Raw genomic sequence first — 27,227 nt, 5'->3', positions numbered from 1 at the left:
TTGGCTGACTGGGCTCCATTTTCAAATTCTTATCTGTCTGCCCATGTGAAGTACAGATGTCCAGTAATGAGAATGAAGTGTCCTCTTTTACTGTTGAAACAGTTAACCCCTTTGCTTATGAGATAAGGAGAGTGAGTTCATGCAGTAGATTTTCCTGGCCTAGTGCTCAATTTAATTTTCATTTAGCATTTGACTGCTTTAATTTCCATGAAGAGAGAAGTAAGGCATGTGTTGTAGGGCTCTCCATATCACCAATGGTGGGAATAACCTTGTAACAGCCTGTTTAGTAAAACATCCATGGTCTGCAGTTATGTTTATTTTAGTATTGTTAAAGGTAGGGCGAAAACCAGAATGTCACACAGAATCTAAACAGAAAGCCAATGCATTCCCTCTCCTTTGCAAAGAACGTTGTGTGTCAAGGGAGCAGCACAAATATTTCAAGTGTTACATTCTCCTTGAATGTTGTGTGTGTTAATCTAGGGAGTGGACAGAGGCCACAGGATCCGAGCTTAAAGAGAAATGGTGTAAAAGCGCCTGGTGATCGACGACTAGAGAATGGGGTAAGCATTCAGTTTAATGTCTCTCTAATGCAGTTAAGCAGAGCCTTTCGTTCTGAGTCACTGGTGCAAATCCAAACCTGGCAGACAAAGGTAGATATTTTGACGGATCTTTGGTGGCTGCTCTGGAAATATGCGGTCAGCCCCCTCCACAAAAACACCCTTGTTGGCAGTCTCTGCAGAGACGCTAAGAACTGGAAAGGAATAGACTGAGCTACCCAGTTCCTGCCTATCATCCCCACTGGGTTGAAATGCAGTGGCAAAGGCCATCTGAGGAAGCTTGTGCTAGTGTGCACCTGTTCTGTGGCTAAGCAGAGCGCTTCAGTCTCAGTGCTTTCAATCAGATTCCTGTCATCAGCATTAGATCTGCAGAATGATCGTTTCATTTACCCTTTCTGTTAGCTTATTGCTTATTTTCCCCAAATATTGCCAAAGATATTGTTCATCTTGGTTCTGTACTTCTAGTTGAGCTCAGTTGATCAGTTTCTTAAGCGTTGAAACCACTGCCATCTTAACTGCAAGTTTCCAAATCCAGGTTTAGTGTCTGCCAGTTATATAATGTGATGACTGGGCCAACTTCGAATTGTGACTTAAACTCTGATTCCAGAAAACAAATTGATCTTAGACTGCTTTGTAGGATGACTTCTCTACGCTCAGGCATCCATCCTGCAAGGTGCTGTGCATCCATCAAAGACTTAATTCATGCTGATCTTAATCCAGAAGGGTTCTTATAAAATATTTTTTAGACATTCACATTGTGCTATTTTGATTTCAATGGGCTACTCACCCAGTGCTTTGCTGGGTTGGGGCTCAGTACCTTACAAGCTCTTTGTACCAGTGGTTCTCAACTTATTTATCATTGCGGGCCACATATGCAACTCATTATGTGGGCCTCATCCACACAATATATATACTAGTTGTATGGTCCTGAGGATGTCACATGGGCCGCAGCTGTGTGCTGATTGGGCTGCAAACAGGCCACTGGTTGAGAACTGCTGCTTTATATGCTCTACTGAAAGATGATCAGACGGGCTAGTATTTCATAATAGATCCACATTTATTTATTAGAAGTGGCATTTATTTTTATTAAAAATAAAATTAAAAAGCTTTATATAATTTTTAAAAAGGTATCCTCTGGGACTAATTGTAAATACAGGATGCTGGTAGATAAATTTGACTCAATATATTATTTAAATTAAATTAAATTAATGGAGATATCCCATCTCCTAGAACTGGAAGGGACCTTGAAAGGTCATCAAGTCCAGTCCCCTGCCTTCACTAGCAGGACCAAGTACTGATTTTGCCCCAGATCCCTAAGTGGCCCCCTCAAGGATTGAACTCACAACCCTGGGTTTAGCAGGCCAATGCTCAAACCACTGAGCTATCCCTCCTCCCAATAAAGGGCCTTTTTAAAGGCCTTTATTCTTTTGTAATAACTGAACAGAATACACATTTTCAAAGTCTTTGAATTTAACATATTTTGGATTTTCATCTGCAGATCAGTGTTCCCAGAATGGATATGACTCTGGCTGAACTGCAGGAAATGGCATCACGCCAACAACAACAAATTGAGGCTCAACAACAAATGTTGGCTAACAAGGTAAACTTGAAATATGTTTGTTTACAGTCCAGGAACAAAAGATCAGAAGAGTCCCTTCCCCTCCTCCCCCCGAGTACTCTCAGTACTTTGGCTCCCTTTTGTATATTTGGACGTTAATCTCAATAAGTGTTGAGTTCCTAGCAGCATTTTCTGATAAGAGGTTTATCTGCAACATTTTAAATAGCCAACAGTTTTAATGCTGATTAAATCAATCGCACAGCTTGTTCAGATGATAGAGCATAATACCAATGTTGTCATTCATTGTAGTGGCTCAGCCAACCCCCTTTTGCTCTGTATATTCACTAGCTATTCACTGTATTTCATCAGTGAACAATGCTTTTGTCTCTTGGTGTAATACTCTCCTGTAACGATCTTGCTTTTTCATTATAGAGTTCAACATGTCTGGCTTCCTAGGGCAGCCATCTGGAAAAGATGGGCTGTAGCTGGTAAAAAGGAATTAGAAAAGTCTTTACAGAATAAGTCCTCAGTTCCTGTTCAACAAAACTAGTGATGGAACAAGGGGAACTAGTGAATCAACAAAAATAATTCTGAACACTCCTCTGCAAAATCAGGGTGCAGACTTTGTATTTGATTCAGGGATCGGGAATACATACTGCTCTTGGAAATGTCACCATCAATTGATGAGCAGTTGTCTGTGAACCCATTATCTGCTGGCCTATCCTGATGTGTTTCCTGATATCAGGTTTGGCCAGTTTCCTGTTCTTTGGAGTGAGTTCTCTGGAGAAGCAGGGCTGTAATGGTGCTTCTGGGCAGATTCAGTCTCATCCCACCATTCTTTCTCTGCTAGTAACCGTGCCTCACTCTGCTGCCAGGTCCCACCACTGGCCTGTCTTTGTCTGCCACAGCTGTGATCGGAGTAGGACCAGCATGGAACAGAGAGCAGCTTTGTGCCTACAGGGCTAGATTGGGAGGTTAGGTGGGTGGAGAGTGGAATGCTTCTGGGAGAGGGAATAAAGAGTGGACTATGACAATAGGCAGGGAGGGTGGGAGGGCAGAGTTTCCTTGGCTTACATCCCTCATTTCATTATCTGAATCAGCAGACTGGTCTGTAGAATTCTACGGGTTAATGCATGAAAAGTTTAAATATGGGGTATTGAAACTCTTGGTTCTCCATACCAATTGTAAGGTTATTGGAATTTCAGTGAGTCTTACTCAGTTGGGTGCTGGAAGCCAGTTTCATAACTTGACTATAGCAAATGCAAAGTGGTATAATAGCTTTTAATACCAAATCCTTCCCCTTTTTCAAAAATATCCACTGAGACTTAGTCTGAATTTGTTTGCATTTGGCAGTACAAGGTGGTGTGGAATATCACATGTAAGCACACATCAGGGATATAGTGACTGGAAGCATTCTCATATTAACATATTTCATGGTCAGCTCCTAGCTGAATCTAACTCTAAAAAGTGACTGGGGTTTTTCTCTTGAAGTTAACACTGCCAACAAACACCTACTTTGTCTGGGTAAATTAGTCCAGGGCAAAGCTTTGTGTCCCTAATCCCTAAAGATTAGAGATGAGTGTCATGTGCTATCAAGAATGAATCACTGTTAGGCCAAACTCACCTGGTTATATAACACTTAACAACTATGAATAACCAGCCAAAAAATAATGGGGAATAGCCATTTAATAGTGTTAGAAATAGCAATAAATCTAAATCAGCACAACATCTGTAAGAACAAAAATAGAAAATACTTATTCCAAAGGAAATCACACAGGAAAAACTGGATGTACACAGTTTCTCAGTTTGCACTGTGGTTGTCTTCCAGCATCTGCACAAATAATCTGGATGACCATCCATCAGGCAGGTTTGCTCTGTGGCCTGCATCTTGTAAATAAGTTGTCTATTGGATGTCCTACAGAAGAATTTGTTTCAACTGGGATGCCTCTCTTTCCTGGAGGATTATTAGGAAGTCCAAGTTGTTCGCATACCCAGGCTTTTCACCCTTCCTGCTGAGTTACTCCTTTCATTTATGCTCAAGGCCACCTTCCAGCTGAATCTTGTCAGATCATCTCTGAAGAAAATAAACCAATTTTTGCTTTCTAGAGCAGTGATTTTCAACTTGGGGTCTGCAGACTGTCTGAGATTTCTAAAGGGGTCCATACTGCCATTTGAAACTTTTTAAGGGGTCCGGAAATGAAAAAAGGTTGAAAACCACTGTTCTAGAGTGAGGTTGTGATGTTACTAGCTTGTATTCCCGAGCACATTGGGGACGAGGGGGGAAACACCAAACTGATGCAGCCTAGGATACTGCAGGTGCTACTTGGGTTAACTATGAAAGTGACCCATGTCGCCCTTTTTCCTTCGTGATCATTAAAGGCCAATATTTTCAAACATGACTAGTGATTTTGGGTGCCTCAAATTCTGCCCAATTTGAGATGCCTTAAAGGGGCCTTATTTATTTATTTAACTATTTATTTATTTTTAAAAAAGTGCTGAGGACCCACCCCAAAACACTGGTCATCTTTGAAAATCTGGGCCATGATATTTTGATGGGGTGCTTAAATAACCCTTGGTAACTATTCTCCATTAACCGCAGGAACAAACTACCAAGGGAAGCAGTGGCGTATCCATGTCTTGAAGTCTTTATATCAAGACTGGATGGCTTTTAGGAAGGATTTAGTCAAACACAAGCTATTGGGCTCAATATAGGGGTAACTGGGTGAAATCTCTTAGTCTGTCATATACAGGAGATCAGACTAGATGATATAATGGTCCCTCTGCCTTTAACCCAATTGTTCATACATTTTAAGATATGGAGATGCTTTTCTAGTGCAGCATCAATTTTGTTGTAGTAGCTGTGATCATTACTTTCCTGATCTGAGAGGTCTGATATCTGATTATGGGATAGAACCTTAATATGCAATACATGACATGCTACTTTATCTCTTAAGACTACTACATCTGAGATTATATCCATCAATACATTACCTTGATCAAGCATATAACCTATTCAAAATTATAATTGCTTCCTGTCTCTACCTGCAGGAGCAGCGTTTGAAATTCCTGAAACAGCAGGATCAGCGACAGCAACAGCAAGCTGCTGAAAAGGAAAAACTTAAGCGACTAAAGGAAATTGCTGAGAATCAGGAAGCCAAGTTGAAGAAAGTGAGGGCGCTCAAAGGCCATGTGGAGCAGAAAAGACTCAGCAATGGAAAACTCGGTGAGCAGCTCTAGAGAGGTCATATTGGGGGGTGGTTGTCTGAAATAGCTCATAAAACATTCTTGGACTGTGGAACTTTCATTTTAAAAATTTTAAAGCTTTTCAGTTAAAATGTTCCTGTGCAGAGTCAATCAACTGAATGTTTTAAAAATCTGAAAAATATTTTTAAAATATTTGTTAGATGATCCCTTTGATCTCCCTGCAAATGGTAGTTGATGCTTAAAGTAAATTTTCTTTTTGTCCAATTTAATTTTAAATGTCCAAACAATGTTTCCACCGCACCCCTGGGAAACTATATTCTTCAGCCTAGTATATTTTCTTTAACTTCCTTATTATACCCCCTTTGAATCACATTAAATATTTTTTCCATCCATTTTTCCATATCCTTTAAATATTTAGGCTGTTACATCCTCCTTCTTTAGTCGTCACTGAAAAAAGCTCTGCATGGCATACTATCCATGCTGCCTTTAGAACAGGAGCTGGCTTCTGAGTCACAAAAGTGGTATTGTGTTTAAAAAATAAATAAATAAATAAAAAATAAAAATAGACTCTAGTTTATCTTGCCACCAAATAATGTTTTGGGGTGTCACATCTTGGCCAGTTGATCATAGTGTCACATGCTTATTTCAAATTTCATATCAGCTCAAATATTTTCTTTCCCCTTCTATATATAGTATTGTGCAATGAGACTTTTTTACAGCAAAGTTTAAAGAAAAATAGTCTTATTCATGTCAAAAACACACCTGGTGCTTTACAGATATAAATTAAAGCAAGGCCCCAGGCCTGAGCAGCTTATAGTATAACTCAAAGATAACACAATGAGCAGACATCAGCTAATGAGTGGAAGGCAGTAATGGGTCGACAAAATAAACAAAGTTGGGAAAGTGCTGGGAGAATATATGTTATCGGTGACCGTATATTTATGCCCGCATCTGTAATTTACACTCCATGCATCTGAAGAAGTGAGGCTTTTTACCTACGAAAGCTTATGCCCAAATAAATCTGTTAGTCTTTAAGGTGCCAGCGGACTCCTTGTTTTTGTGGATACAGACTAACACGGCTGCCCCTCTGATACTTGGCAGTCATTTTAGTTGTCATGTCTCATTAGCTACTTATAAGACATACAATATTATTTAAAGTTTAACGTAATGGGTTCAGACGGTAGAAATTCCTGATTTGGAGTGTCTCGATAGGATGCTATTTGTGATAAGCTTGTAAATCCATTCAGAGATCCCAAGAGATTTGATGACCTATTGAATAACTTGTGTGTATGTATACTCAGTCATTCATGCTATCTAACATTAAGACTCTGCATAGCATAAACGCACCTATCTGAGTATTACAGGATTAATTTCCATGAGCAGTTCCTGCATGATGCTGGATTTAGCTTCCTCCAGGTAACTCCGCCAGATAAGTTTGTACTTCAGATGATCAAAGCAATATTTATTTTGGTTGTTTCTCACCAACGCATTTGATGCACAGAATTAATATTAAATTTGGGATTTACTGGGACTAACTTTCCTTGCTGTATATTTTGTAAAGACCCAGAAAACAAATTAACTTTCGTGTAAGAAGCACCTACAAAGGATTTTTGTGTCCAGTTCATTTGTAACTGCCTGTTGTAGACCTGGCTCCAGCACTGTTCTGAAGAACTGCAGGGCGTTCTCTGTTCTCTTAACTGCTGCCTTGGATGCAACCCACACTTGGTTCTTTCTCAGCTGCAGCTATTGTGCTTTCTTCCTTTCTAGTGGAGGAAATTGAACAGATGAACAGTTTGTTTCAGCAAAAGCAGCGAGAGCTGGTACTGGCTGTGTCAAAAGTAGAGGAACTTACCAGACAACTGGAGATGCTGAAGAATGGCCGGATTGATGGTTACCATGACAACCAGTCTGCTGTAGCTGAGCTCGACCGACTGTACAAGGAGCTGCAGGTAATGGCAAATCTGCTTTGCAAATGAGAACTTCCAATAATGGCGAAAAGTTGGTAGGTCCACGTCTTGTCTTAGAAATACAGCACATTTCCATTCCTCCAACAGCCATAGAGCTGCATGAGATGTATTGTGAGGGCAGCATATCTATCATATTCAAGATAACAGGTGGAATATACTGTATTGAACAGGTTGTATATATTGTTAAAGCAAAATTGACTAATCAACAGATTGTTATGAAAAGAAGGAAAAAGTAACCCCAATTTGTGTGTGTGACTTTACCTTTTAGAATTCTGTTTATTTCCTCAAGTGCCTCCTGGTCTTCATCCTGAACGCTGATCTGTTTTTTGTTCCTGGTTTGTTTTTCCCCCTTTTGAATGTATTCAGTTGAGGAACAAACTGAACCAGGAGCAGAATGCCAAGCTGCAGCAACAGAGGGAGTGTTTAAACAAGCGCAACTCAGAGGTGGCAGTTATGGATAAGCGTGTTAATGAGCTGAGAGATCGACTGTGGAAGAAGAAGGCAGCACTGCAACAGAAGGAGAATGTACCGGTAAGGACTGGATAGCTGTTGATAATCCTGTTTAGTTTGCTGCCCAAACAATATTAAGTCAAGACCCTGCTTGTGGGGAAGGTTGTTCTTCTCTATCCCTTGGTGGTGATAGTCTTGTATTATTAAAGTGCTTTTCATGCTGCATCTGTGTTAACCTACTTAGTGTTCATAGGCAAGAGCTCTCTTTGTGCTGCTGTTAGATTTTTCAGATAGCCTTGTTTTTTACAGAGCTGGTATATTTACTTGGATTGTAAAGAAACTTTACTTTTAATAAGAGAATGCTACTGTTTTTTTTTATGCCTTTTTTCCTGACTCCTGTAGTGGTCTGTGGTGTGTATTGCCATATTCAATTATTTGTACTTGCATTCTTTATTTAGATTTCTTCAGATGGGAATCTACCCCAGCAAGTGGTATCTGCCCCAAGTCGAGTGGCAGCGGTAGGTCCTTATATCCAGTCCTCCACCATGCCACGTGTTGCCTCCAGGCCTGAACTTCTAGTGAAACCTGCATTTCCAGAGGGATCCCCAACTTTGCAGGCACCCGATGGTCCTCTGAAAACACAAACTCTGCCGAATATGAGAGCTACGGGTGTTTCTCAAGCTAAAGCTCCTGCTGGTAATTTATCTAATTCTCAGTTTCTATTAAATTCCTTCCCCAAAAGCTTTTTTAAAACTTCTTCTGCTCTCTCTAATGTCTTTACATTAGTACCCCAAACAGTATTACAAGATTAAAGATTAAAATGACTCTGCTGGTTAGCGATTTTACTGTCATTACAGAGAAGGAGACCAATTCAGCATCTCTGTATCCTAGCAGATTGGTTGGAATCCTGCAGATGTTAAACTCAGTCACGAAGCAATCCAAGATCCTTTTATCACGCATTTGGGGAATAAAACCTGTAACACAGGCTGATGCTTTACTATAAATGTTCAGTCATTGGTGGGGTCGAGGGGAAACGGGCTGACCTTTGATGGCAAATTGGTATGTAGGGAGCCAGAGTTTGATTTCTGGTCTTGTTTCTCCTGCTGGTGTAAAAGGAGTGCTAGTGGGCTTGGCATGTTCTTTCTGTGCAATTCTTGCCATGAGATGTTTCACTGGTTAGAGGTAAAGCAATGTGGAAAATTTGAGAGATGTAAAAACATCCTTCATGCTTGCACAGGGACACAAGACCTCTGAGAGAGAAATGCATAAGAGAAACGCAACAGATCACAAAAGGGGGAAAGAGGTTGAATTGTGCAGTACTCATTGCTCCTCTTCTTCCTTCCTTCCTTCCTTCCCCATCACTATTATTTAAGAAATAGTCATTGCCCAGAAATGATGCAAATATCCTTCACTACTCGGTAAATATTTTGGAAGTAGAGACTAAAATTGTTGGAGTGGAACTCAAGCCTTGGTGTAATAGGGACACTCACCCCTTGAGTGCCTCCTGCTGTTGTGTAGAACTGCAGTCCTTTTTCCCCCCTCTCCTGTGACCCGTTAAGGTTGGCAACCTCACTTTGAGGGGTCTACAGTGCCTCGGCCCTCCGGCCAGCTCACAATCCAAAATGGACTTGTTACCCCTGAAAGGTTTCAACAGTGCTGTTATCTACCCTCACCAGGGTCTTCAGCCCTAGCTCTAGGTCCTTTAAATGCAGCTCTTTACTTGGCTTTCTAAACAAGCCTTGTCCCCTTCTGAGGGTTTACACCACTTCACCAGTGGGGGAACCTGGGCCTGCCCACTACTCTGGGCTCTGATTAGATTGGCTGCTCCTATGCAGTCTCTCTAGGCAACCCTGGAGGACCCATCTTGGTTGCTCCATTTCTGGGGTTACGTGTAGTAGGACTGTGGGGCCTCCAGCAGGAGGCCACGAAGGAACTGGTACACGGCATCACACTTGGCTGTAATGAAACCTAAATTTTAATCACCAGTGTTCTCTGTCCTGTATCCCCCTTTGATTCCCTTCTCTTGAACCTATGACCTTGCTCCAGCCCCTGTTTTCTCATTTGTTGTCCCTGGGAATCAGCTGATCCCTGGTTCCATGGCTCCTTGATTGAAGAGGAGTGGGCTTTTAGTTTTAGATCTCAAATCGGCTGCTAGCCTTGCTTTCTGTAGTGAAACCTTGCTATGTGTAGCACTCTGCTGCTTCTGCATGAGATTGACTCAAACTCTAGTTATATCTTATCTCTAGCATGGTCATAGTCACTGGTTACCAAGAGGTACAACTTCTGATCCTTTAGTTCAGGACAAAATTTGTCTTAAAAGTTTGTTCATTTCTACTGCATTAGAAGGGTGTTATATTGCAAATATATAGTGAAACTCTTTACTTCTACAGTATTGAAACTAAGAACAAGATCCATGCAACAGCTTGTTTGTTTGTTTTTTGAAGCAGATTTTATAACTGCTCCAGTGAATTTAAAGATCATCCCTCTCTAATTGTGTCTGTGTGCACATTGAATATATGGATGATTTTTCTGCTTTTTTGGATGTCACTAGCTGGATTTACTACTGCTTTGATGCATCATATTTTTCTTTAGTTTGCATTAAATGTCTTTTTTTCTCCATTTCCCCCCCCCACCACTACCACCACCACACACACCATTTCTTGTTTTACAGACTATATTTTATTAGCCAAGGAAAGTTTGCATACCAACCAGGAGCATGCCAGTGAAAACAGCAGTCTAGGAGATTTTGCCTAAAAAAGTTACAATCCCAAAATGCAGGCAAATGCTGACATTAGTGAGCTTCACTGCTCTGGAAAATGTAAAAGTTGTGTTGTAATTAGAGGCAAAATGTGTCCAAGCCATGCAAAGGATTGTTTAAAAAGCTGAGAAATCTAGAGTGATATTTATCTTAAATTATATGATGGAGGAATCTCATTTAATGAAGAGGCTAATGAACAAAGGTCAATAAATGAAAATGGTTTTAGTTAAAACTGTTTTTCTTTCTTCCGTCTACACACTAGGCCCTACAATCCCAGGTTCAAAACCTCCACCGGCTGTCCCTGAATGGTGTAATTCAAATGCAGACAACTTCATTAGCCAAGGACCAGTCTCTTCTTCAGCAAAAGGAAATGTTACTAATGAAGGGCAAGGTGAGTTCTTATTCATCTTGTACAAAAGTTATGTTTTATTCATATTTGCTAATCTATACACTGGTGAAAAACCAGTTAATGACCGACATTTACAAGTTGATGTCTATAATTCATTTTAGTAATAGAATTGAAGACAGTTGTTTTTGCAGGTTACTGTAGCAAACCTACTAACAACCTACTGGTTGTTGGTGTTTGTTTTTAACACCCCTAATTTTGTTTGGTGTTATTACAGTAGAGAATATTGCCCGCAGATCTGGTCTGGTTTGGTTTGCATCTTATAATGTACAACTTTTCTTGGGGTCTTTAGAGTATGGCATGGGGGAGTAGGATTATATATTAGCTTCCCTATACAAGTCCATACAGTGACAGAAGAGTGAAATGGACCTCTTATTGTTGCAACTAGATTCCAGATATTTGCCTTAATTCTGTCTTTCCTCTCCTTCAGGTGGTGATGGAGAGACTCCACTACGAGAGAAAGAGAAGAAAGGACGCACTTTCTCAATGTTTGATTCTGTGGATCAGTCCACTGGAGGGCCAGCACTGGGCTTGCTGAGAAAAAACCAGAGCAGTGAAGACCTCCTGCGAGATGGTCAGGTATGCGGAAAATGCATAGTCCTTGTCTAGTTTTGCACTTATCTCATTTTCCTGCATTCCAGGAAATCCTTCTATTAATGATTGCTGCACAGCTTCACAAACACTGCCTTAATAAAATTGAAAGGGCTCTGGTTCTTTTAAGGGAATACTAGAAGGGAATTGTAGGCTTCTAAGGTGAGTACGTAGCTCTCAAACTCGCCCTCAGTCTACCTATTCTGAATATTTATCATGTGCAAATAGTTGTGCTTTTCACATTTGCTTGCATGCGATCAATATTTCCTTTCTAAGATGCTATACAGAACCTGTGCTTTAAAACAAACTGTTTAGGTTTGAGTATCTGTTTATAATCTATTAATGCAATTTGGTAGCATCCCTCAGATCTTAAATAAATCACAACAGAATTCAGTAATCTGTGACTAAAAATTCAGGTGCTACATGTGAAAATAGAGGATACAGAAGTTAGAATAAACTTATGTATGTATCATTGTAGTAAATACCCTAGCTAGCCTTACAGAACTACTGTGATTCTTCCATAATTTATCACTTTAACAGACCCTTTCAACTGCCAGATATTTAAGACTTTCTGTGGCCAATCCAGGGATTGTGTACAACAGCTGTGATTATAATTCAAATCTTGGTATTTCATGCATTCTTATGAATAATAGACCATAAAAACCACTAAAGAAATAATCACATCTGTAGCTATTGTGCTGTCTACCCAGTGTCTTTCCCACCAGATCTGCTAGAACACCCTTTTTAACACAGTGCTAGATTAGACTTTCATTAATTCAGCTATGTTTTTGTCTTGCAGATTGCCAATAAAAATGTGACGAAAGTACCACCGCCAGTTCCCACTAAACCAAAACAGATAAACTTACCTTATTTTGGTCAAGCCAGTCAGCTACCTTCTTCTGAAACTAAGCTTGATGGAAATCCACAGAAGCTGCCTTTGGCTATTGTAACTATGGGGAACAAACAGAAGTCAGCAGCCCAGCAGATCCAACAACGAATCTCTGTGCCTCCCAGTGGTCCCTCCTCTATCCAGGACCAAGTTCTTTCCTCATCCAAACAAGAGAGCCCACCTGCAGCAGCTGTGAGACCTTTCACCCCTCAGCCATCCAAAGAAACTCCACTTCCATCATTTCGAAAGCCACAGACCGTGGCTGCGAGTTCAATATACAGCATGTACACACAGCAGCAGACTCCTGGGAAGAATTTTCAGCAGGCAGTGCAGAGTGCTCTGACAAGGGCACAGACCAGAGGCCCGCACTTCCCAAGCAGTAAGGATGTGGATGTCTTTCACTTTCATTTGTAAAGTTACATGGGAACTGTAGGGTGTATATCACTTTCTTGAGGAACCAAGAGGGATATGGAAGCTATAAATCGTTAGCTACTAAAGGTCAGTGTTTGTAGCAGAGAGAACAGTAGTGAAGTGCACAGTATCAAATCCCCCCCCGCCCTCTTCAAGATGCTTGTGTAAAATATGGTTACCTGTATCTGTCCTGTTACCCTGGTCTCTAAAACAATACCTTTCTTCCAACACTGGGGAGGTGTTTATTTTAATAGCTGTAGGATAAGGCTGGCTTCTAGCAGGTTCAAAAAGATACGATTATTCTACCTTCTCACTGTACTAGATAGTTCTTTTTGTTGGTCAAATACTTAGTTTTCTCTTTCTGAATTGCTTCTCAGTGTATGGCAAGCCCGTGATTGCTGGAACCGGCGCACAAAATCAGTCACAGCAGACGGAGAACGTCTACTCAAATAGCCACGGCAGTCCGGAGCCTGAAATGGAGACAATAGCTTCTGCCCATGAGAATCATGAAACTGAAAGAATTCCTCGCCCACTCAGCCCTACCAAACTATTGCCTTTCTTATCCAACCCTTACCGAAATCAGAGTGATGCTGATTTGGAGGCCCTAAGGAAGAAGCTGTCTAATGCACCAAGGCCACTGAAGAAGCGTAGTTCTATTACTGAGCCAGAAGGTCCGAATGGGCCTAATATTCAGAAGCTTTTGTATCAGAGAACCACTCTGGCTGCCATGGAGACCATCTCAACCCCATCATATCCATCTAAACAGACCTCCACGTCTGCCAGTCCTGAAAGCCCAACAGAAATCCAGAACCCTTATCTAAGCACAGAATCCGAGAAAGAAGTGGTTCCTTCCACATCTGAAGCAGCCATCACCGAGGAAGCAGAAAACACAAGCACAGATCAGAATGAAGTGCCTCTACCTTCAGCAGGGCTAGATAGCGTGCCTGAGGTAACATCAGACAGTGATGCACTCATGCAGTCTGAAATGGAAGAACCAAGTCTAGAGTCATCAGAACCACTGGAAGTTTACATGGAGGAATATCCTCCATACCCACCACCACCTTACCCATCAGGAGAACCAGAGGGACTGGGAGAGGACTCCTTCAGTATGCGACCCCCTGAAGTCACTGGACAGTTTTCCTTACCTCCTGTAAGTACCAGCCCCTCTAGTTAGCCTAAGATTTGAGTACTTCATAGGTCATTTTAGGTTTCACCAATAGAACCTGTGCATTGCACTATGTAATAGGTTGTAGAGATTTCCTACCAGCATGTGGGAGAATAGTCACCTTAGCAGGCTATAGGTCCCCCTCTGTCAGTGTCCAGTCTAGCTGTATTGATATCCTGTTTTCGGCAAAAGTATTTACTCTGGTTAAAAATTTCAAATAGTACTCAACACAGAACAAACCTAGAGTTTCTCTTAGGGTTTGTGAAAACGGCGCTCTCAGCATAAATCTCCATTTCACTCAAAGCTAATTCCATTTTAGAGGTAATAAAATTGTGGTTTTGAAATGGTAAATGCTTTTTGAAATCTGTATTCACGTTATTATTGATACTTGGTGGAGCCTAATGTGCTTAGTCCTGGACCAGATTGTATACTGGAAATGTACTATCTAAACAATTTGTTGGTGCTAAAGGCTATAGTTAACTCTCATTCTAAAATTGGCACCAGCTACTTGCATCCATTTTACCGAAATTTACTTGTTTTTATGATTCTCTACAATTCCAACTAATTAGCATCCATTAGTGGCGGTTACATGAAGATGGTGCCACTTACGAGCTACTAAAATAAACAGTAAGAAAAGTGAGATAACAAAACATGCCGCACAACCACTGGTTTAGAACAAAAATGTTAAATGTTTTCAGTTCCTCACACACTATAAACTATAACACACACAATAGGTTGGTGTACAAAGGTGGGATTCTACCAAGTCAACTGGAAAGCAGAGATGCTAATAGCTTTCAATCAAGTTCACTTTCAGTCTTCCGATGTTGCATGGAATACCAGTTACCTTCCCCTCCCCTCCCACTTCCACCATCTCTCCCTCCCTTCCCCCTCCAAAAAAAAACCAAAAACAAACTTGCAGGTGTGAAGAATTTGAACAATCAGGATTTCCCAAATCCCAAGAACTCAATTCAGTTGATCACCTTTGAGGCCATTTTGAACGTGTTCTGGAAGCTTTTCTCTGCAATACTGATTCTAGACTGATGTGAAGAAACGAGTCAAGAAGTTGAGCCCACACTAGGATATTTGGGTTTCTTGACAGGCTGTTTGTTGGAAAACCCTGGCTTTTTGTAATTTATTTTTCTGGAAATCTCAAAGTCGTGTCAATTCACTTGCAGATCATACATTGGTTCTCTTCATCTGCTAAATGTTTTGTTTCTTCCTGTGTTTTTAAATGAACAGAAGCCAACATGACTCACTTCTGTTGACCTCTTTTGCCCTGACATCTGTCAGTAGGAATTTACATTGCCCTATGAATAGTTTTTCTTGCTGCTGCACAGGCAGCTGGGGATATCGCCGTTTTTAACATATACTCATTCTCAACAATAGAGTATTGGCCTTAAAATAAGTATTTGTAAAGTCAAAATTGTTTCCAACACAGCTGTAAAAATGTTAACTTAGATCTAAATATGGCTCTACAGGATCCCTCTAAAATTTTCTTTAATGTAGCCAGATGACTTGCTTCTATAATCCCTATTCCTACTAATGAGTTTTTAATAATTTGTTGAAATCCAGAAGGACTATAATTTATACCAGTGTTTAAAAAATGTTTTCCTTCTAGTTAGTGTGATAGCTTTTGACAGATGAATGATAAAATGCTGTGAATACAAAAATGCACTCATTCAATAATATTTTGCCTTGTTAGTATTTTTAGTTGACTTTTAGTTTAATGATTTTGCTATGTTAGGACCATGGGAATTGCTATATTAGACTGGACCATCAGTCTAGTATCTAATCTTCAGCAGTGGCCCTTATCTGAGCCTTCAGAGGGAGGCAAAAATCTCCCATTATGTATCTAGCTATCTGTGCAGTGTTGTGCAGGAAGAGTGGTGGTTTGGGGACATCTTGAGTCTAGATTTCATATACGACCTCAATCATACGTTCTAACATTGTTCTCAATGTATCAAGAATTCCTATAACCTGTATTTTTTTCCCCCCCTGCAGGGGAAGAGGACGAACTTACGTAAAACTGGCTCAGAGAGGATTGCCCATGGAATGAGAGTGAAATTCAACCCCCTTGCATTGCTTTTAGATTCATCTTTGGAGGGAGAATTTGACCTTGTGCAAAGAATCATTTATGAGGTAAAAATATTATAAGGGATGGGATTAAAATTGAAGTTTACATTAGAAACTTTTTGCCACTAAATGCTGAGAAGATGGTATCAGGTCTGTAAGAGATGATCCCACTGAGGGGCCAGTTCAGATGGCAACATATCCACAGTGTTGGTTCTGGATATTCAGTGTTAAGTCTTTTTAGGGAATAACTTTGCCATGTTGTCTTTAGTATGTCTTGATCTCTTCTGACAATATGTAATCTATAATATATCAAATGACTTGAGAACACACAAGTACAAATCACTTACCTTGCTTACGTTTCAATGTGAAAAAGTTGAGAATCCTGACTCCCAAATCCAAAAAGTTGCCGTGCCATCCCTCTCTAAAATTAGCTCTGATCAATTTTGTAATACTGCTTTTTACTAAATGATCTGGACACTGCAAATATTCCCTGTAAACCATTTTCAATGTTTGACTGCTACAGTGAATTTGAGTTAAGTGTACGTGTGAGACTTGGTGGGGTTTGTATTCATTTAGTTCAGGGTTTCTCAAACTGGGTGTTGTGACCCCTCGGGGTCACAAGGTTATTACTTGGGGGGTCGTGAGCTGTCAGCCTCCCCCCAAACTCTGCTGTCAGCCTCCCCCCAAACTCTGCTCCAGTATTTATAATAGTGTTAAATATTTAAAAAGTGTTTTTAATTTATAACAGGTGTTGCACTCATAGGCTTGCTGTGTGAAAGGGGTCACTAATACAAAAGTTTGAGAACCACTGATTTAGTTGCTGCTTATTGCCCATGTCCATCACAGAAACTTCGCTCTTAAGTAATCTTTCAAAACCAGATGACAGTCTGTCCATTTTTATAAATGGTTCCATCTGGACAGTAGTGCTGTAGAGAGAACCATTTGAATGTGAATGGCTTCTTTTTCTGTGCCCTGTAGGTTGAAGATCCCAGCCTGCCCAATGATGAAGGAATTACAGCACTTCACAATGCCGTGTGTGCTGGTCACACTGAGATTGTAAAGTTTCTGGTACAGTTTGGTGTGAATGTTAACGCTGCAGATAGTGATGGATGGTAAGGACAGTCTTCAGTTTCCTTTAAGTGGTATTAGTGTGAAAACTCATTGCCAAAGAACAGCTCCTTTTGGGCTGCCCTGAATAAATCTGATGGGAGGCATCTGAGTTTGACTCTCCAACTCGGCACCCTACTTTTTGCACTGCAGACGGAATGCTTCCAGCTCCCCTCCATGAAGCTCTTGAGTTCTGGACAGGTGGGATTTCAACTGTTGCAGCTCAAGTTTTAATGAAAGAGAATGGAGCTTGAGAATTACTCACTCCTGTCTAAAGAAAGTGTGCTGGGATATTACAGAACTAATTAGTGATGCTTTTTCTGCTGGAGAACCTGGTTGGGCAGAAGCAATTCCTGGTGAGGTGTCAAGTAAGGATATAGCCAGGGTGAAAATATGACCTGTTGATGAAGGCCTGCAGCATAAACTTCTGAACCCCTGCTAGATGAGTTTTCCTCACCCAGTTTGGCCACCACCTTGAGTGGGACAGAGGAGGAAGAAGGGTGTAACCCACAATGGGGAAGTTCGGAGGACAGAAAATCCTGAGGTTGAGGAGGAGGTGGCTCAAAAAGACCCTGACTATAATGCTTCTGGGTTACAGTTAGTAGCTATAATAACGCTATAGTTGGTGTAGAAAACTTGTTCCTGTTTCTTTTTTGTTTGAAAATTAATATTTGAACCTCCAACTGTCGAGGAGAATCCATGTGAGCTTGCAATGTTAACGTGCAGTCTTGACTTCAGTAAAGCTTTTGATACTGTCTCACATGAATTTCCAGCCTGAACCGCTACATCTCCACAGCTATTTTTTCGTACCCTAGTGTGAGCCCTGCTAGCACAAGTCTGTCTGTCAGGGTGGGTGGCTCACTTCCGGATGCAGTGTAGACCTACCCAATAAGCACTGCTACCAGTAACACACCTGAAAAGATGTCTTGAACCTAACAATCACTCTTCCTCTCCCCAATTTGTAGGACCCCTTTACACTGCGCGGCATCTTGCAATAACGTCCAGGTGTGCAAATTCCTAGTGGAATCAGGTGCTGCTGTGTTTGCTATGACCTACAGTGACATGCAGACTGCTGCAGACAAATGTGAAGAAATGGAAGAAGGCTACACCCAGTGCTCTCAGTTTCTGTACGGTATGTGTTCAGAGTTCAGTTCTGAAGAATACAAGCTGCTCCATGGGGCCTTTCAATTTGTGTTTTGGGTTCAATTACTGAAGTGTGGCTAGCCAGAAATGAGCAAAGCCTGTTGAGCAGAGGAGACTTTGATTTAATTGGAGAAGCTGAGTGAGTTAACCCAATGGGAAAGCCCTCCAAAGACCACTGGGAAAAGTCTGCCTGAATTAACCAATATATGCTAACTGAAGTGGGTACAGAATTCTCCTACTTGGGTTGTTAATGTTTGTGGAAAGGCTACTGTGTGTTGCCTTTCACTTGCTATACTTATTAGAAATGAATATCGGAAGTAAGAAAGTTTTTGCCAAATTTCTGATCAGTCAGAGGTTTTGTGCTCTAAACTTGATTCCGTACTGTTTCCTGTATTCTGTTACCCCATAATTACAATGTAGGATTTTTTTTAAGTCCTCTTCAGATAGTAAGGCTAGAGGGGGTAGCTGTTCAAAAGTACAGCCATCTTTGTCTTTTCTGCACAATATGGGAGTGTATTGATCATTGAGGATCCCAAGCTTTTTTTAACACATTAGTATTGAAAGTTCAAATGTATTTTCTCTTGACTATCTAACTGATCAGTAGATAGGAGACGACAGTCTTTTTAGAAGTGTGTGTGAGAGAGACACACACACACTCTCTCTCTCTCTCCCTCCCTCCCTACCCCCCTGGAGGACAGTAGTAAAAACAGAGCTTTTTAGTTATCCCGAGAACAAGTGGAACATAGGCAGTACTTTGTACAAACTTCTGTAAGCTCCTTCGTCAGTTATCTCAAAGTTCCAGATCTATTCAGCTGTCCTCATTGGATTGCGATTGCTAACCAAGGAGTCACTTGGTTCCAAATATAAAGGTGTTCTTTTGAAAGTAGGAAACCCAACTAAGTAGGATTTAAACTGAGGTCACAGAGATCCTTTCAAATAGGCCTCAGGGTGACTGTTCTATAGTGGTAAAATTTTAGGTCACTGTCTGTTTTTACAGATTGAAACTAGCATCTTTAAGCAAGCAGTAGGACACTGCTTATGTATTTGATGTATGGTTATTTTTGGACTTCAAAACCTATTAATATGATGTTTCTGGTAATCTATAACAATGATAGTATGTTCATAGACTGGGAAAATCTGATTCCTGGTGCCAAGGAGTGAGTTCAGACTATTCCTTCCATTTGCCTTTTCATATGCTGCTATTTTAAAGAATGGATGTTGAATTGAAATCTGACCCTCTGGATGCCACAGTAGACAGAGCACAGGAGCTGCATATAAACTGGATGGATGTACTTAGTGTACTGGACAGCAGTGAAGCAGTCAATATATAGTCCTGAATAATATTCACCTAATCCCTTTTAGCTGCAAAGAAATGACAATACTTGTAAAGCTGCTTCAGCACATTTAGCCACATTTAATTCAATCTGGGCTGAAGGACTAGAGGCTTAAAGCAGAACTATGATATTACTTATGTTTGTAATCTTATCCCCATTGAGATTTGCTGGCTTTACCATCTTCATTTTAAGAGTAATTTCTACACACGGATAAACTGGGTGGGGGGGCGGGGGAGAAGCAATTAAACAAACCCATATCCATTACCTGTAAGTACAGTTCTGTACAAGGGAGAGCTAGGATTTGTCCTTTTAAGTAGAATAAATAAGAGGAGGGCAGTATATACTGTATTTAGTTGGCTTACTCCAAATTAAAATTCTGCTTTTGGTTTCCAGTCTGGAAGTGGAGGAATGCATACTGGGGGAGCTTTTAAAAATGTCTCTAGCTTAAAAATTAAATATGCCAACTCATGATGATGATACGCAAATCCTAAATAACAGCTGTAATTAGCACAGATTTGTCCAATATACTGTGATGAAGCAATTTAACTAACTTATTTTTATCTAAAGCTAGATAAAATTAGTGGTGCAAATTTAGGAAGTGCTGGGATATGTGTGTGTTTATATAAACAAAACCAGTAGTTACTTAAAGATAAAGCAGAGGGGGGTAGACATATGCTTTAGGCAGAGGGTAGAGCATGAGTCTAAAAATCAGGTGACCATCTGTTCTTATCTCTGAATTTAAGTGACATTGTAGAAACTCACTTAATCTCTCAGTACCTTCATTTCCCTTTCTCTCAAATGGGGGTGTAGTGCTTACTTGAATACCATTTTCACTTGGCTGTTGCTGAATAAAAACCACCTTCTTGCTAATAGAATTGTTAATCATGCTTTTAAAAACAGCAGCTTGCATTTCTTGCACATACTCCCTTGATAAGAAGCCAGGGAACTACAATAACATTTACCTTTAGTAATAAACCTTTAGTAATGAACTAGTCTTCTTATTATGTTGACTTTACAATATGCCCATTTCTTGGACTTTTCTGTTCTATCTAGCAAATGCTTCTTGAGCATAATGTAAGTAGGAGATTACATATGTTTGAAAATTGTCTGAAGTTTTCTAATTCCTCTTAATCCTTTAATAGTTTTTTCAGGAATGCAGTATTTGTTTGCTGATAACTAGGTAGCTAACTTGATAGAAGTCATGACTTTCTTGTGCACATCCCGTGTTTGGCTGTCAGATATGGTACAACAGTTATTCCCAAGTGACCATGACATTGAGATCCAATTTAGGTTGAGCTGTTTTGTTTTGTCTGTCTTGTTCCAGGAGTGCAGGAGAAAATGGGGATAATGAACAAAGGAGTGATCTACGCACTCTGGGATTATGAAGCACAGAATGATGATGAGTTGTCCATGAAAGAAGGAGACTGCATGACAATACTACGCCGGGAAGATGAAGATGAAATTGAGTGGTGGTGGGCACGGCTAAATGACAAGGAAGGATATATACCACGCAACCTGCTGGGGGTGAGTTGCTCTTGATACTTAGTCCTATGACCTTTGAAGTACAAACTACATGTATGGAAAAGCAGTCACATAACCAACATGTCAGTGTTGATTCTACATGCACATGCAATCTTGTTTTACCATCTCAAAAAAGATAATCACTAATTTGCAACTGAATGTGTGACTTCTACAGCTCCATTTTGACCAAAGGCTTTTCCGTTGCTATGGGGAAAGCAGGAGTTAGTGTTTTTCTTTTCCAGATAGTGATACTTTCTGGAAAAAGGCATCCCAAATACAGCCATTTTATTATGCATAGTCAGCTGCAAATCTGACACTTGGTTTAAGGGTGTGGTCTACTTCTGCTCCCATGAAGATGACTGTGGTGAGCCACCAGCCCTCCTGCCTATACTCTGGATGCGCATATTGCATCTTCCCCTCTAATTATCCCTGGAGTAATCTCATAGGACGAGGCATGCCACAAAATTCTACAGTTAAAATAGTTCCAGTTTGGAAGAGAAAGATCATGCTGTCAAAAAAGCAAGACCTGTGAAGATGCTTAATGTCGTCCTTGTATTATTCAGTTAGTGTCAGCTGTCATGAAATCGCTTGTTCTAGAAGTAGAAGAAAACAAATGACAATTCTCTATGCACTGACACTTCAGTAAATTATCTTGTAATCCAGACATTGACAACTTAAGCCTTGTAGCATGCAATTTGAGAAGTATTGTTCTAGAAATAAATTGGTAGGTTGATAAATTGGTAGATTGAGATGTTGGTCCTGGGATGTGATTCGCACATTTGCCTCCTGTAGGTTAGAGGTGCCTCCATTCTTATCTGTCTGTCTTCTAAGTTAACTCGTTTTCCCAAATGTATTGTATATTTTGAGGCTGGAAAAATGCTTCTTATAATTCTCTGCTGGTGCAGCAATTGTTGTATAAATTGAAGCATATCACAGAAATCCATGCTAAAGTGAGTGGTGCTGGTGATTTCATCCCACTCTGTTCTATTCTTTACAACACTTGTTAATGGGGAAGTGGGGCAGATCTCTTTGAAACACATTTTCCTCTCTCTCTCTCTCCCTTCTCCCCCAAACACCCAGATTCCCAGAAAACTGTAGCAAATGGACACCTCTGTCTCTTTATTTAAAACTTCTCCCCATTAAGCTTTTCATACATGTCCAGTATCCCCGCAGCAGGAGATAATCCTTCTGTGTTGGCAGAACCTCTTAACTGCTCTGAATTTCAGCTCATTGATGCTTCAAACAGGCTGTACCTCCTTCCTCATACGGATAATCCATGCACACAAGCTGGCTATGATTTCCAGAGAGAGTTTCACAAATGGATGGAAATGAAGACTGGATTCCTATGTCTTTCAGAACAGGCCTACTCATAACTTTTTTTAAAGTCTTCCTGACATACCCCTTCTGCTTGGTGTAGTGGTTTTTTTGTTTTTGACTATCTCTTCATGCCTCCAGTCCTTTCTCAAACAGCATTAACGCCTTGGAATCTGAAGGCCGTGTTTGTGGCATACAGCCATAAAGGAAAACTCTGGTTATTACTGAATTTCCTGTTAGGCTAGCTCTTCACTGCCCCTCTTCCCTCCCCCACCCCCCAAAAGCGGTGTGTGTTTTTGGTGGTGGTGGTAGTGGTGGTTTTTTTTTTTTACATTGAGAGCTATTTTGATGGAAATCTTAATGGATAAAAAGCTTTTTACCTCAGTGTAGCTAATCCAACCTGGTGTTTGCTTTGACTGACTACATTGACGTTAAACATACACTGCCATGTCTCCACTAGGATCTTACAGAGAGATAGCTATCTCGATGTAAAAATGGACTCTTAACTTTGAAGACATAGCCTCCGAAAGGTAATAGTTCTGGAGTACAGGGTAATGAACGTTGCTGATCCAACTTCCCTTTGCTCTTTTACCAATAGGAATGGCCCTTCGTATTATACAGTCACCTGGCAAAACACACTTTTGCCAAACAGTGTTTCAACAAAACAGTTTGGGATTTAATTTCTTGGTTGTGGTGTTGCTTTCTTACCATCCCGTTCAGTGTTTAAAATGGGCTAAAGGAAAGGGGGATTTTATTTCAGCTACTGGTGAATGGGATGGGAAGGAAAGAGACTAGTTTTTTCTTCATCCGTTCTAAATTTATTTTACTCTTCTGGTGTGTTTTTGAGGGGTTAAAGGGAGTGGGTGCGGGATATGGAAGGATCTCCGCTAGCCTCTACAAAAGCCAAAGAGCAAGCTAAAGAGGGTTGGTCTGGTGCCCATATACGTTCTTCCTAATTTGTCTTCAGATGACTGGAGGAAGGCATGGTACCCATCCTTTCCTCAGGATCTGTGTCCTCAGCAGGAGAACCAGAGTGAAACTGAAAAGGATTGTCTCACTTTCACTCTGCCACCCCGAGCCAATGCTTCTTGTGAAGCCATGTGCATTAGCAACAGTTCAGGAACAGTCCTAGGTCTGGAAAAGGAAAGAGAGAGCAGGCAGCAGAGACAGGCAAGGTCTGTATGTAGAGGGTTGTCCCATTGGTCTAGGGCAGTAATACTCAGACCAAGGCTCAGGAGTCGCAAGTGGCTCTTTGCAGCACATGATATTACTGTGTGATTTAATTATTGACCTATCAGGATGCTTTTACAATGTTATTGACCAATTGTAGAATACTTGGTCAGTCATTTTGCTGTGAGAATTTATATATAAAATAGTAAAGGAAACAATGAATTCACAGTACTGTGGCTCCTTTGGATAATGTTGATTGCTAATTTGGCTCCAGGAACCAGTGAGGTCTGAGTATCACTGGTCTAGGGGCATCAGGATTAAGAGACAACCCTGATCAGCTTCTAGAGGGGCACATTGTTCATGCCAAGCTGTGGGGACAGAGGGGGAGCACTCCATGAAGAAGCAGCTCTGCAAAAGACTCCACTGCTTCTGGGGGCATTTGGAGAAAAGGTCAGGAACCGAAATTAAATGTCTCTTCTCCTCCAGTGGAAGCACTGTGCCTGTGGCGATACTGCGGGGATTGTTTTCCCCTCCAAGGCTGAGCAAGAGCACAGGTGTGAGAACATGTGAAACCTCTGTTCTCCTGTGATCATTTAAAACCCGTAAAGCAATAAACCTTTGCAAGCGTCTTAGCTATTTTGAGCCTCACCACAGTGGAATTCCTGTCACCTGCTCTGGAAGGACTAGAAGACACAGAATTAAACATGCTAGCCATTAAAGTTTTGGAGCTGCCTATTCAGTCTTCAATCGATTAAGTATTCATAGCTAAATGACCCTTCGTTAGACTGAGAAGGAAGTGCATACATCCATGGCATTGCCTGAAACTCAGGCCCAGGTGTTTAGCCCAGAGAAAGAGATTCAGTAGTTTGACACATTCTTTCTCCTTTGTATGATATCACAGCTGCTTTCCCCTTTGAGGTTATGTGCATTTGGTGAGTGTAGGGTCAATGATCATCTGCTTCAATACTTTCTGTCTGGAAGATTATTCTTGCCAGCCATGTTAGTGAAACTTACCAGGCTATGTGAGAACTCTGCTGAATCCTATGTGAATGGCAAGATAGTGGCTACAAGTCTTCAAACCATAATTATAATACAGATGCTGACTAGGTCTATGCAAAACAGAAACTCTTTGGGCAATGTCAAATTTTTAATGGACTCAATCTGTTGGTAGCTTTAATATCTGATTTCACATCTCAGCTGATGGTGAAAAATGACCAAATGGATTTGAGAGTTCTGGTGGCTAACTGTCTGCAGTTCTTCTCTTCAGAAGCAATTTACTGACTGATAGGAACTTCCTGTAGTCAAACACTGATCGATACATATGAATATGTGATAGGTTTAATCCAAACCAGTTTCGGGGTCTGGCATTTAAGGGGGTGTTGACCAATATCCAGTGATCAAAGCAGGGAAAATTTCATACTGACTCTGTCCTCACAGAACCAGACAATTGGTAGAGGTATCTATAACATATAGATTTTTTTTTTCAGATTATCTGTTGCTCGTCAAAAGCTGTTTGATATGCACTGAGATGAATGAAATCAAATAGACTTTAGACCCTGACCTCTTCTTTTGTTTAAAAAATAGAATAGAAATACCTTCTAAAGCTCACTGTAGTAGAGATCACTTGTTGCATGACAGCCTATCTGAATAGGCTGAATGTTCCTAAGGGCTTAGATAATTTAGAATTGCTTGCTTTTCAACGTATTGCTTTTGACATTCCTATTACTCTGCTACTGCGTTGTCACAATTGATACATCCCTGTGATATTTTTATGCTTGCCTGGAGAAAGTTTTAAAAAAATCTTTGCAATTGCTACCTTTTTTTGTTTTAAGTTGCCTCTGTAGGAATTGTATGTAAGGACTCCTTTGTCACCGAAGATGATGTATATAATTAGACACTGGTGGCTCTTGGTATTCATGATAGAAATACTTGTCTACATTTACTTTCTTTAAATTTAAGAATTTCTGCTCCATTATACTCTAACATTTTAAAAATCTTTTTTTTCCCTCCTTTTTCCCTCCCACAGCTGTACCCAAGGATTAAACCAAGGCAAAGAAGCTTGGCATGAAATTGCACAGAATCCCGACTTGTGAAGTTCTAATCATGGGTGATTTATCACTTCTATAAAAGAAATCATTTTGTGTTAGTTCCAATTTCATGAGACTTATTTTAATAACAATGTAACTTGAAAGCAATGAAGAATGTGCTTGAAAACAAATGAAGGATCAATGGATTCACAAATGGAGGAGGGCATTCCGTCAGCTGAAATGCTGCTTACAAGCAAATGGCATCATGCTACATCTGGCTTAAGCAAGCCTGACATTCAACTAGTGCCCACTCTGTTTTTCCAAATGGCACATACGTACACAGAAACAGAATTCACTTTTTTTTTTTTTTTTAATTTCCTGCATGATATGCAATGAGCTTTTCAATTCCTCAGTGCGGGAGTTCATGTTCCACACAAATGGCTTTCTCCAAATCTGTCTTTGGCTTTGTTCCTAGTGGAGGAAATTAATCATCCAAGCTACCTACATAGTATCCGAAAGCACATTTCTGTAAGCAGAGTATTTGTTAAAATAGCTGAGTTAAAGTTATGAAGATAAAACAGGGTGTCTAACAGTGAAGAACTTTTGACCAGTCCATTGAGCAATAACTATAAAATGCTGTAGCATCTAAGGAATTCCATGTATTTGAAATACTTTGTGCTATATCAGAGGTAATGTAGTTTTTAGAATCTGTTTTTACAAAAAAAAAAAAAATCCTGTATTTATTGTCTTTTTTTGTAACTGAAAATTAAGCATAGAAACTTTCTGTAGCCTTTAAAATTTATAGACTTTGTTATAATCCATATGTGTTTATTTTTTGTTAATTGTGATATGATTAAAATGGTGTCTCCTCTGAAGATTTAATTCTTTGGCACTTAATGTCAAACTCTATCCCAGACATCATCTGCATTAGCACGTCACTGAGAAATCTCAACCTGCTATGCAGATACATAAACACAATACACTATAACATCCTAGAACAGGGGTCGGCAACCTACAGCACGCGTGCCAAACACAGCATGCGAGCCGATTTTTTGAGTGGCACGCTGCCTGCCCGGTGAGAGGAGGAGGGGGCGGAGGGGCCAGAAAGCGCCATGCTGGGGGAAGAAATGGGGGAGGTGGAAGCTTGGCTGCCGCAGGATTAAGCTTCTGCCTCCTGCCCCCGCAGAGGAGTGTGGTGGTGGGGGGTCCCGGCCCTCCACCCCACTCAGCCCCCCCACCCACTGCTCTCCCCTGCGGGGGCAGGAGCTTGATCCTGCGGCAGCCAAGCTTCCCCCTCCCCCATTTCCTCCCACAGGGTGGTGCATTCCAACCCCTCCTCCTCCCAGAGGAGCAGAGCTGAGCGCAGCGTGCTCGTTGCTCTGTAGAGCAGACAGAGAGAGGTAGGGACGGGCGTGGGAGAAGGGGGTGGAACAGGTAGGGTGACCAGACGTCCCGATTTTATCGGGACCGTCCCGATATTTCCTTGTTTGTCCCGCGTCCCGACCGACATGCGGTCGGGACAACCGGACAAACAAGGAAATGCCCCGGAGCCTAGAGCCCGGAAGTGCTCGCACCCCCCCCC

At 40.9% G+C, this 27,227-nt stretch overlaps 1 protein-coding gene across 2 annotated transcripts in view; it reads left to right on the top strand.

Annotated features, from left to right (window-relative positions):
• Positions 1-26,520, top strand: part of TP53BP2 (tumor protein p53 binding protein 2) — a 57,969-nt gene extending 31,449 nt beyond the window's left edge. The window contains exons 4-18 of one of the 2 annotated variants that reach the window (XM_034764658.1): positions 481-560; positions 2,056-2,157; positions 5,164-5,338; positions 7,087-7,268; positions 7,653-7,817; positions 8,195-8,432; positions 10,757-10,885; positions 11,331-11,479; positions 12,291-12,759; positions 13,169-13,941; positions 15,958-16,095; positions 17,008-17,141; positions 18,102-18,268; positions 20,938-21,137; positions 25,645-26,520. In XM_034764658.1, the coding sequence (XP_034620549.1) occupies positions 481-560; positions 2,056-2,157; positions 5,164-5,338; positions 7,087-7,268; positions 7,653-7,817; positions 8,195-8,432; positions 10,757-10,885; positions 11,331-11,479; positions 12,291-12,759; positions 13,169-13,941; positions 15,958-16,095; positions 17,008-17,141; positions 18,102-18,268; positions 20,938-21,137; positions 25,645-25,686 (3,143 nt within the window). In that variant the 3' untranslated portion in view covers positions 25,687-26,520. Of the gene's footprint in view, positions 1-480; positions 561-2,055; positions 2,158-5,163; positions 5,339-7,086; positions 7,269-7,652; positions 7,818-8,194; positions 8,433-10,756; positions 10,886-11,330; positions 11,480-12,290; positions 12,760-13,168; positions 13,942-15,957; positions 16,096-17,007; positions 17,142-18,101; positions 18,269-20,937; positions 21,138-25,644 lie in introns of those variants that run through there. The other variant, XM_034764659.1, reaches the window with a different exon arrangement.
• The last annotated feature ends 707 nt before the right edge of the window (positions 26,521-27,227 follow it).

Source organism: Trachemys scripta, chromosome 3, assembly GCF_013100865.1.
Source record: "Trachemys scripta elegans isolate TJP31775 chromosome 3, CAS_Tse_1.0, whole genome shotgun sequence".
NCBI lineage: Eukaryota > Metazoa > Chordata > Testudines > Emydidae > Trachemys > Trachemys scripta.
This window is presented reverse-complemented; position numbering and strand designations above follow the sequence as displayed.